This window comes from Podarcis muralis, chromosome 16 (assembly GCF_964188315.1).
Source record: "Podarcis muralis chromosome 16, rPodMur119.hap1.1, whole genome shotgun sequence".
In the NCBI taxonomy this organism is placed as follows: Eukaryota; Metazoa; Chordata; class Lepidosauria; order Squamata; family Lacertidae; genus Podarcis; species Podarcis muralis.
The window spans coordinates 8,015,426-8,027,272 of NC_135670.1; the positions used below are offsets into that span (position 1 = coordinate 8,015,426).

At 49.3% G+C, this 11,847-nt stretch overlaps 1 protein-coding gene across 1 annotated transcript; it reads left to right on the forward strand.

The window, feature by feature from the left end:
- The first annotated feature begins 1,100 nt into the window (after window positions 1-1,100).
- LOC114586845 (protein S100-A14-like) lies at window positions 1,101-10,109 on the forward strand. The gene is made up of 3 exons (XM_028710676.2): window positions 1,101-1,441; window positions 6,245-6,391; window positions 8,063-10,109. The coding sequence occupies exons 1-3, from the start codon at window positions 1,412-1,414 to the stop codon at window positions 8,192-8,194; spliced, it is 309 nt and encodes a 102-aa protein (XP_028566509.1). The 5' UTR covers window positions 1,101-1,411; the 3' UTR covers window positions 8,195-10,109.
- The last annotated feature ends 1,738 nt before the right edge of the window (window positions 10,110-11,847 follow it).

Genomic DNA, 11,847 nt, shown 5'->3' on the forward strand with positions numbered 1-11,847 from the left:
TACTTCAAATCCTGCCTAAGTTTTAAGACAACCATGATATTTCTTTTTCAAATATTCTACAACAAACTAATCAATTTTAATTGGATTTCGAATAAATGTGCAATGAATCAGGGGGTTGCGCAAACCACTATTCTGAACAATGCTTTTAAAAGTAAAGGTAAGTGACCCCTGGACGGTTAAGTCCAGTCAAAGGCGATTATGGGGTTGCGGCGTTCATCTCACTTTCAGGCCAAGGGAGCCGGCGTTTGTCCACAGACAGCTTTCTGGGTCATGTGGCCAGCAGGAATAAACCGCTTCTGGCGCAACGGGATACCATGACGGAAACCAGAGCGCATGGAAACACTGTTTATCTTCCTGCCGCAGTGGTACCTATTTATCTACTCGCACTGGTGTGCTTTTGAACTGCTAGGTTGGCAGGAGCCGGGACAGAGCAACGGGAGCTCACTCCGTCGCAGGGATTCGAACCGCCGACCTTCCGATCGGCAAGCCCATGAGGCTCAGTGGTTTAGACCACAGCACCACCCACGGCCCCTGCTTTTAGAGGGGGGCGCTGGAGATGAGTTTATGGAATCCATAAGGCGTGGCATCAAAAAAATTGGGAGCCACGGATGTACATTCTTAGATCCTTAATGTTTGGCGATCACTGGGATGCAGCACGAGATGAGGGAAGCGGGCGAGTTTGATAAACTGGAGGGGGCGGGGAGGGAAGAGAAGAGTCACATAAACTGGCCTCCTGTCATACCAATTGCTCACCCGCCGCACCGTGACTAAAAAATTAGGAAATGGGTGGCGCTGAAGTTCCACGCTGGCAGGATGCCAGGCGGCGCAGCGAGATGCCTTGCGCCACCACCGCCTCCTGGTATCTCCCGAAGGTGTCTCCAACACACGCCTTCTTGAGATATAAAACCGTGGCAGGAGAGGCAGTTCTATCCAGCACAACTGATCCCTTTGAGCAGGTAAGAAGGACTTCTCTCCTTTGGGACTCCTCCGGGGCTCCCATCTCAAAACAGAAGGGGTGCAACGGGTGTTTGCTGTTTGGGATAGTAGTGGTAATGGGCTTTCCCCTTCCTCCGGACTCCCACCCCTTCCCCGTGAACTCCAATCCTTTTCTCGCTCAGCGGCGCGCCTCGTCGCTCCGGACATGTTCAGGCAGCGCTCAACAATTTGCCTTCCCAAACACGCTCAGACTAGGGTGGGGGAGTGAGGAAATAGAAGAGGCAGGATCTGATGGAAAGCTAAAAGTCTCCGTTCTCCCCTTCTGTTGGCCGCACGTAGGAAAAACAGCCCTTTGTTGGATTTCTAAGAGCCTCTTTGCGGGATCTACCCAGCGGATCTCAAGGAACCGACTTGCCACAACGTGCTCCGGAGAAGGGGATTTTTGCCGAACCGAACGAACCGAACCGAATCAACGATGGGCTTTGGGTGCTGCAAGAAGAGAAAGGTCAATTGGAATGGGGAAATGGGACTGTCTTTTGGTTTTCTGGGGAAGGGAGAGGAGAAATTGTGGATTCATTCTGTGTTGGAAGGGGGGATGCGCGTAGGGGTTTTTTGGTGTGTGGAAAGGATGCCCTCTCGGATCATCTGTGGATCTTAAACTCAGCAAAGCTTCTGGGAGAAGCAGAGAACCCCATGTCATAGGGAGCTGGATTGGGTTGGCTAAAATACAGGGGTCAGTTTCCTGCATTAATGTTCCAGGGATCATAGGAAGCTATCATATGCTGTGTCAGACCATTGCTCCATCTACTTCAATGTGGCCTGCACTGACTGGCAGCAGCTCTCCTGCATACAGAGTGTGTACTTTGTAACTTGGCTACATATCTTGCCCATAGCTGTCAAGTGTCCCTTATTTGGCGGGACAGTCCCTTATCCCAGCGCCATGTCCCGCTGCTGTCCCTTATTGATGAGGCTTCATTTGGCTGCTGGCTGGGCTTTCTTCCTTTGGCTCAGAGGGGCTCAGAAGTTGAACATACCTGTGCCTGGGAAATCCCTTATTTTGGGTGCTGATCCCTTATTTTCAAATCTGTAAGTTGACAGCTATGATCTTGCCCCATAGCTAAAGTCCTCATGATTCTGGAGAAAGGGTTGGTGTGGTTAGGAATACTCTGCCACCGAGACCCAGTCCTTCCCCAGAAGAGAGGGAGAGATCCTCTTGCGCAACCAACTCCCTCTAAGGAAATTTCGGGATCTCCTCGGCCAAACCAGTTCTTTCTAGTTGTGTGAGACACTGCCTTTCTGGGGCCTAGAATAGACTTCTGGGGCCTAGAATAGACTTGTCTACCACCTTGGCAAAGTTCTCCTCATGGGACACGTTGAAATGTTTTAAGGAAAAATGTCCTAATGAGAGGGGATTGGTAGGTGGGGTGAGGATTTTGGGGGGTGGGGGAGAATATCTTGGCAATATTTTTATTAGAAGCGGAGATGGTTGCCAAGTCTAGTGCTGAGTCAGAGTTCATTGTCATCGCCTAGGATGCTGTTGTCTGGAAATGAGGAGAGAAGGTGGAAAATTTCATAGCTACATAGAGTTGGAAGGGACCCTGGGGTCATCTAGTCCAACCCCCGGAAATGCAGGAGTCTTTTGCCCAACGTGGGGCTCGTATCCACGACCCTGACATAAAGAGTCTCGTGCTCTGCCAACTGAGCATGGGCCATGGTTTGTGAAAGGGGAAATCAGATGGCAAAATTTGCACAGGGAATGCGTAATCCAGCTTTCTCCCAAGCTGGTGCCCTCCGGGTGTTGCTGGACTACAACTCCCATCATTATCTCTGACCACTGGGCCATCCTGGCTGGGACTGATGGAGGTTGTAGTCCAACAAACAACCGGAGGTCAACAGGCTCCCCATTCTGCTCTATACCTCTGCAAGTGCGTTTAATATGTGGTCCCTGATTGGTTGGGACATGTGTATACAGCAGGGGTGGGAAGACCCGTGGCTCTCCAAATATTACTGGGCTACAGTTCCTATCACCCCTGCCTGTTGGCCATGTTGGCTGGGTGTGATGAGAGTTGGGACCCAACAACATCTGGAGAATCACAGGTTCCCTGTCCCTGAACTAAATCGTCATTTGCCTTCCTTCTAATGCAGGGAAGGGGAATCCCTCCAGATGTTGTTGGACTGCAACTCCCATTATCCCTGGTCATTGACCAGTGATGATCTGGGGCTGATGGGAGTTGTAGTCCAACAACATAGGGGCTCTTCATCCCTGCTCTACACCTCTGTAAGTGCATTTGACATGTGATCCCTGATTGGCTGGGACATTTGTCTAGGAAAGGGGCAGGCAGGCAGGCTTGTGGCCCTCCAAATGTTTGTGGACTACAACTCCCATCAGCCCTGGCCGTTGTCCCATTTGGCTGGGGCTGATGGGAATTGCAGTCCTCAAACATCTGGAGGTCACCAGATTGGGGAAGGTTGGTGTAAACTCTGTATGTGCGTGTGCATGAAGGTGAAACTGCAGCAGAAGACGCAGATTAGAAAAACAACCAAGGAGGTACAGATCGCCCTGAATACAAATAGCACATTGGGTCCAGAATGACATGTCAGCAGGCTTCTGTCATGGAGACCAGATCCCTCAGCTGATTTTAAATATATATTCTGGATCAACTGGCTTTGCGGTCGGAGGAAAGACGTTCATCCAGGGAAACGCCCAAAAGCTCTGGCTTCTCTCGGCATTCAAACAGGTTTTCCCTGATGATTTTTAATATATATATATTTAAAATATATATTCAGCACAGTGTAGAAGGAAGATTTCATATGGATTTTCAGGATTCAAAATGGGATCTCATTTCATTTCATTAAAAAAGATACTGGCACAGCACAGTCCTATACAGGTCTACTCGGAAGTCGCTTCCAATGACTTTGGTGGGACTCAGTCCCCAAGTAAGGGTGGCAGTTGCAGGAAGCAAGAACCTTTTGTTATTTATGGGCTGTTGTCCTGGGCACACTTACTCAAGAGTAAGACCTATTGAACTGGGAATGCTCCTTGCCTGAAACCACTGGTGGTCAGCGCAGGGAATATCTGAGAAGATCCGTGTTTCCCAAACTTAGGTCTCCAACTTGGACTACAATCCCCATCATCCCTGACCACTGGTCCCACTAGCTAGGGACGATGGGAGTTGTAGTCCAAAAACAGTTTGGAGAACACTGATCTAGACGTTCCATGAGGTCTGACTCAATACAGAACAGCTCCCTGCACTCCTGCCTTAATCAGGGCCTTCTTCCAAACAATGAGGACTAGGGCCTTACTTTATTTATAGGGCAAAATAGCAGCACATCTGCTTTCCATGCCAAAGGTCTGGGGTTCAGTCCCTGGCACCCCCAGTTAAAAGTATATCTGAAAGCAGGGGAGGGCAATAGCTCAAGGGTAGGGAGTCTGCTTTGAATGCCGAAGGTTGCAGGTTTGATTCCCGGCAACTCCAGGTAGGGCTGGGAGAGGCCCCTGCCTGCAATCCTAGAGAGCAGCAGCTGCCAGTCCGTGTAAACAACACTGAGCTACATGGGCCAGGGGCCTGACTCAGTAGAAGGCAACTTCCTGTGTAATAATTAGGAAAGGCAAGGGGTGGGAATGTTAAGGTGAGAAGCCACAAACTCTCTCTCAGGCTGGATCTTGGCAGGCCTGGTGGTATGGTGCTCTTATGGCTGAAAACTGAGGGTCAGGATATGTCCCTAGACACCATGGTGCAAAAAGAGGCCCTGGGTCTTTCCTACTCCATTGTTAATCCTGTTTGCAGCTCACATGATCAGATAGATCAGTTGGCTTTGGAGATTTGTTGTGCATCAAATAATCGTGGCTGCCAGTTTGGGCAAATCATTTCTGCTTCTGTTTCTCTCTGTTCCTCATTTTTCCAGTCTGAAATTCAGCTCTCCGCATTTCCAGATCAGCTTGGCTTGCGGGGTTCCCCCCCCCCCCCATTTTTTAAAGTCCTCACAAAAATTCGTCAGCACCTCAGTGCGAATTTCTCTTACTATACAATTGCTTTTGAATGCAATTTCGCTGCGACCGACACATTTCTGCAAAGTCTCCAATATGAGACTTTTCTGCACACGGTTTTTTACCAATACCTGTGTTTTTGTACACCTTTACTTGGCCAGAGAAATGCATTGCAAAATTCAGAACAGTGCGAAATTAGGAGGACGGCTGTCTTTCATGCTTGTATTTTGTTTCGTAATGCATCAGTTTGATCAATTTGCCTTTAAATGTGAACAGAATCAGATTTCTCATCCATCCTTTGAGGCTATAGAATGCCCACCTGACGCGCATCTGACACCCACAATATCAATATCAGAGTGCTGATACCCCTCCAAATGTCATTGGACTGCAATTCCCATCATCCATTGCCATTAGCCTTGCTGGCTGGGGCTTATGGGAGTTGGAGTGCAACTTTGGAGGAAGTACCCTTTGGGAATCTCAGTCCTCAGCACTGACTCTCCATGCCCCTTTGACTTCTTCTGCTTTAAACAGCCATGTCCCTCCTCCCAATGAATTCTGGGAGCTGTAATTTGTGAAATAGGATGACAGTTGTTAGGAGAATCCCGCACAGAACTACGATTCCCAGAGTTCCTTGGGAAGAGGGATTGGTTGTTAAGCCACTCCTGGAATTGTTGCTCTGAGGGGGGACTAGGGGGTTCTCCTAAACTCTCAGCAGCACCCTTAACAAACTATAACTCCCAGGATTCCTTTTGGGGGAAGCAATGACTGTATAAATTGGGATCATGGTGCTTTAAATGTATGGTGCAGCTGTGGTAAAAAAACAACAACAACAACCAGGTCTTAAAATGATTTGGAATATGTCCAGCGGTTGAAGAAAGACTCTGGATATCTCCTGAAGTTTCAGAAGATTTGGGATGGATTTGACTTCAGTTTTCATTCATTCTAATGCAGGCAGAATGTGAGTCAGGAAATGAATGAGTTTCAACACAGGAAACGGTAAACAAGGATATGATTCGTTCTGGACTGATATGTTTGTGGACACGGGACACATCTTATCTGGTCTAGCACAGAAGAGGATGGGTGTAGTGGTTTCCTCTGTAATGGAGCTGGGCTGTTTGGTGCGAATGGAATGGATAATCATCTCCAGATTGCTCACCAGAGATGGTATGCAATCTTGGGAGTCTTAATGGAGTTTCGGGGAGGGTGTAATTGCGTAGGAGGGAGTCGGGCCGGTCTGACTGCCTTCTTCTGAGATCACAGACTTGTGCTGATGCTTTGCGTCTCGCAATAACTCCACCCCTTGTCGTTCTCCTTCCCCAGAACTCTCAAGAGCTCACCGATGTGGAGAGGGCCATCGAAATCGTCATCAACAACTTCCACTGCTACGCCGTCAAGGGCCGTAAAGAGTGCATCACTCCCAATGAGCTGAGGGACCTGGTGGGACAGAGGTTGCCACATTTAGCAGAGGTAAAGGGGGCGACCTAGAATCTAAGACAGGCGTCCGCCGGGGGGTGGCAGAGTTCGGGGGTGTGTGTGTTTCTGCGTTATGTCGGGGAACAATTCCAAACCAAAGGGATGCAATTCCTCTCTTCAGCCTAGATCAGCTTCCCTCAACCTGGGGCCTGACACGTGTCATAGGGAGACTACAACTTCCATCAGCCCCTTCAGCTACAATGGCCAGGGATGATGGGAGTTGTAGTCCAACAATGTTCTTGGACGCCAGCTTCCATCAGACCTGGACAGCATGGCCAATTGTCAGGGGTGATGAGCGTTCAACAATGCCTGCAGGGCCTCAGTTTGGGGTGGGGGGAGCAGAGGCCTAGATCCTTGCTGTGAGACACTCAGCTGTGGAAGTAATGGTAGGTCAATGTGTCCACATTCCTCCAACGTTGCTTTGATTGCAGCCTTGTTTCTCTTGTTCCATACAAGTCGGGAAGGAGGAATCTGTGCTCTTCCATGTTATTGGACTTCAGTTCCCACAGTACCTTGCTGTTGGCCTTGCTGGTTGGGGCTGATGGGAGTTGGAGTCTAATAATAATAATACCCATCTGGCTGGGTTGCCCCATTCCAACAATGTATGGAAGACTTGCTGCAGATTCCCCATCCCTGACACAAATGAATGGAACAGAAACATCCATTGAATGGAGCAGGGAAAGGGAGAGGTGCAGTTTTTCCAAGGAGTAGCGGAAAGGAGAAAGGACCCCCCCCCAAAAAAGGTGTATTTATCACTTGCCTAAAAAAGGGATGTGGGTAGCACTGTGGGTTAAATCACAAAGCCTAGGACTTGCTGATCAGAAGGTTGGCGGTTCGAATCCCCGCGATGGAGTGAGCTCCCATTGCTCGGTCCCTGCTCCTGCCCACCTAGCAGTTTGAAAGCATGTCAAAAGTGCAAGTAGATAAATAGGTACTGCTCCAGCGGGAAGGTAAACGGCGTTTCCGTGCGCTGCTCTGGTTCGCTAGAAGCAGCTTAGTCCTGCTGGCCACATGACCCGGAAGCTGTACGCCGGCTCCCTCAGCCAATAAAGCGAGATGAGCGCCGCAACCCCAGAGTCAGCCACGACTGGACCTAATGGTCAGGGGTCCCTTTACCTTTATCAATCAATCAATCAATCAATCAATCAATCAATCAATCTTTATTATGGTCCAGAGACCCAACAAATCATTACAAATCAATACACAATTCATACAGCCTACCTCCAAGTTAACCAAGCATTTTGTTCAGAATTTAGGCCCTTTACCTTTACGTAAAAACAAAACAAGCAACGGAACTTGGTAGATTTCTAATGCAGGGCTAGAAAACCTCAGGTTCAGCCCTCCAGGCATCTCTCCAGGCCGTGCCCTCTTCTTGCCCCTGCTTGGCATCCTCCCTGAGTGTTTTTGCCTGGCTGGAATATGTCCTTGAATTCTGACCATGCCTCTTAGCTTGCCAGGATACGGGGGGGGGGGTGTGTGAGTACGGGCACAGAAACTGCCCCCCTGCACGGAGGTGCAATTATTGACCTTTGCTGCCCCACCCACTTTTCTCTCTGGGCCCCCCTAGTCCAACCCCCCAAGTCTGGAAAAAGAAACCGCAAACTATGAATCCAATTTCTGGTTTCCCTGCTGGGTTTTGACAGCTTCTTTCTCTTCTCCAAACAGAGCGTTGGCACGTTGGACGATAAGATTGAATGCCACGGCGATGGCGACGAGGCCAAACTGCAATTCGGCGAGTACTGGAGCGTCATGGGAGACGCAGCAAAGGGGTGCCGAGTCACAAAGAGTAAGAAGTAACGCACGCCTGGCAGGATCAGAACCACAAGGCCTCGGACCGTTTACACAGGAAGAACGAGAGACTGTCCACCATGATGTCAATGTGTTGTCAATGCAGTGTTAATATTTTGGGGTGGTCTCCATCCCCTCCCCTTGCTCGGTTCTGGGATATCAAAGTCTAGAGCTTGATCGCCTTTAAGTCAGGAAACTTTCAGTTCCCAGCCCAGGTTCCCACCCTAACCACTCTAGTCCACTCTAGAATGGTATTGTTGTAAGCTTTCCAGGTACACTGACGTTCTCGGTTCCTGACCGCTCAACTTGAGAACCTTCAAACGGAGGAGCTCTGGACCCTTAAGAGGTCATTTTAGCTCACTGTTCTGGATGCTTTCTCAAATTTCCTATTTTCTGGTTTTGATAATTCAGGCCGACCCCCCCCCCCCATACTCCCCTGTACTGTGGGGGAGGAAGGGAAAGGAGAATGTTAGCTGCTTTGAGACTCCTTCGGGTAGTGATAAAGCAGGATATCAAATCCAAACTCCTCCTCCTCCTCCTCCTCCTCCTCCTCCTCCTCTTCTTCTGCATGCCTGTTTGTTTGAGATCTTCCAGATCTGATCCAGAACTCTATGGAGATTTACTTTTAAAATAAATTAGTAGCCCTTGCCTCTAGATTTGTTATGTTTCAGTTCTCTCACCACTGGATCCAGAATGCCCAGAGCCCCCTGTTTCCCTCCTCTCTCTAGATCCGGAATCCAGAATACTATTTGCTCCAGACCTTGGAAATGTTATTATTATTTTTAAAAATAAACCTATACATTCAAGCCAAAGTTTTGATCTCGGTGGTGGAATTCGTTCCCCGCTTGGCCAGTTCATCTTGGTTCGCCCGCTTCCATAGCATTGATGATGCTTCTTCTTCCATTAGCTGTGTTTTCAAGCTCCTGGTCTCCTCCTTGGGTGTTATTTTAGTCTTCTAAATTCACAAAGCAAAGAGGCTATGGAGTTTGAATTCAATGGATTGGATCTGGTTGTGCCAAATCAGGTGGGCGGAAGAAGGTGAGAAGCTATGGAGACTGGACCTAGGCAAGCACTCAGCCCGAATTTACGACCACTGGAGAAATGCAAATCTTGGCCCAACCAACTACAACTGTGGCAACATGGGTTGTGATTGAACCAGCTTGGAGAGACCGGATTTATATAGGCTCCGCCCATAACCCACCAGTTCCTGCACTGGCTCCACCCCCTGATCTGCCAGAGTTCCAACGTGGCTCCGCCCCCTGGCCTCCAACATCAGGTCTAGCTGTGTTGAATGCAGTCCTTCAACTCAATGCATTTGAAAGATTTGAGTGGTCTTCCCTTCACCTCCTGATAAGCCACCGGGGGGGGGGGTGAATTCTTGGAAGATCCAGTTCCCTCTTCCCAATACTTACTGTGGCCCTTCTGCAAAATTTACTGGGTGACTAAGGGAGAGGGTGCAAAGCTCAGGGCTAATGGCTTTCAATTTCCTTCCCTGGAAAAGGAAGCAGTGGCTAGCGGTTAGAGCAAGAGGCTAGGAGTGTGTGATTCTTGGGTTGGAGAGAGAAGAGGTTGGGTAGCAAAGGGCGTTCTGGGGTCAGGGTTGATGTCTCCACTGGACAAGTCAAACAGGTCTGAGACCTAAACACTCGCCAAATGGGAACCGCCGTGAAATGCTTTGAAGAAACCCTTCCCTGCAGCCGAATCTGGTCCACTGTGGTCATCACGAAGCCATCCACCGAGTGTCCAAGTTCGGTCTGGATCCGTCCCATTCCTTTCCACCTCATCTGGCAAGAATTATCCTCGGTTTCCAAAGTCTGGGCTGGGCGGATGGCCAAACGTTTTGACCTCTTGTGTTGCTTGCCATATTATTATTATTATTTGTATAAATCCATGAAATAAAGAAATAAGAAAAGAAAGATTGCAAGAGGCTCGTTGTCTTTCCTTCATCACATCTCGTTTAAGGGACAGGATCTTTAAGGACGGATCCATGTCGTTGCTAGCTAGCCTGGGAGGATCCTGCCTTGCTGAAACAATTCTAGATCTCTACTCTAAGGGTAAAGGTAAAGGTAAAGGGACCCCTGACCATTAGGTCCAGTCGTGACCGACTCTGGGGTTGTGGCGCTCATCTCACTTTATTGGCCGAGGGAGCCGGCGTACAGCTTCCAGGTCATGTGGCCAGCATGACTAAGCTGCTTCTGGTGAACTAGAACAGCACATGGAAACGCCGTTTACCTTCCCGCTGGAGTGGTACCTATTTATCTACTTGCACTTTGACGTGCTTTCGAACTGCTAGGTTGGCAGGAGCAGGGACAGAGCAACGGGAGCTCACACCGTCGCGGGGATTCGAACTGCCAACCTTCTGATCGGCAAGTCCTAGGCTGTGTGGTTTAACCCACAGCGCCCCCCGTGTCCCTACTGGACCTTTTATTTCCAGTCCGAGAATCGCATTCCCTTCTGAGCAATCTTTGGGAGGCTGCATGCTAGAGGTGGGTGAGGCCACTGACAAAACTGGCAGAACAACAGATACGTATAGAGTTTACTGTTCTACAGTAAGCTAGTTTTTCCAACACACTCACCCTTCCTTCTGTATCCCAGGAAGCAAGAGGCATGATCAGAGGTCAGGGAGACATTCCAGCCAGCCAGAAACACCCAAGAAGGATGCAAAGCAGGGCCAGCGAGTGTTGCTACCTAGGGAGAGTTCTGAGGGCCATCTAAAAAGCCTTGGAGGGCCACATTTGACCCTAGAGCCTGAGGATCGCCACTTCGCTCTATTCTTCTAAGCAGTGATGTTTTGCTGCCACAAGGAAGTCACTCTCCCTCATGCTCAGTCAGCCTGTTAATGACCTCCCTCGCAGGGTTGCTGTGAGAGTGGATAATTACCAAACATAGAATCGTCGAGTCGGAAGGGACCCCGAGGGTCATCTAGTCCAACCCCCTGCGATTCAGGAATCTCAACTAAATCCAACCTCTGCTTAAAAACCCCCAGTATTCCAGGTCTCATATTCCAGATGGGAGCTGAGTCTTGGAAACAGAGATTTCCTCTCTCTCCTCCCCCCAAAAAGCTTTCCCTGATGCCACCAAAGATGTTCTGTTACATTTTGTTATGTTCCTGCTATGTATTGCTTGTAAGCTGCTTTGAGATCTGAGCGGCTCAGAAGTACATTAAATCAAATACAATAAATCAAATAAAGACAGGAAGCACCATTAAAGACAAAGGCTATATATATAGTAAAGGTAAAGGTACCCCTGCCCGTACGGGCCAGTCTTGCCAGACTCTAGGGTTGTGCGCTCATCTCACTCTAGAGGCCGGGAGCCAGCGCTGTCCGAAGACACTTCCGGGTCATGTGGCCAGCGTGACAAAGCTGCATCTGGCGAGCCAGCGCAGCACACGGAACGCCGTTTACCTTCCCGCTAGTAAGCGGTCCCTATTTATCTACTTGCACCTGGGGGTGCTTTCGAACTGCTAGGTTGGCAGGCGCTGGGACCGAACGACGGGAGCGCACCCTGCCACGGGGATTCGAACCGCCAACCTTTTGATCGGCAAGCCCTAGGCGCTGAGGCTTTTACCCACAGCGCCACCCGCGTCCCATATGTATATATACACACACACACACATACATACATACATACATACAGTATATATATATGTACACACACACACA

Bases quoted from the DNA above. Each gene is read 5' to 3' on its own strand.
- LOC114586845 (XM_028710676.2), top strand. From the start codon at position 1,412: ATGGGCTTTGGGTGCTGCAAGAAGAGAAAG. The intron at 1,442-6,244 runs GTCAATTGGAAT...CTCCTTCCCCAG, and splicing joins GGTGCTGCAAGAAGAGAAAG to AACTCTCAAGAGCTCACCGA. The intron at 6,392-8,062 runs GTAAAGGGGGCG...TTCTCCAAACAG, and splicing joins GGTTGCCACATTTAGCAGAG to AGCGTTGGCACGTTGGACGA.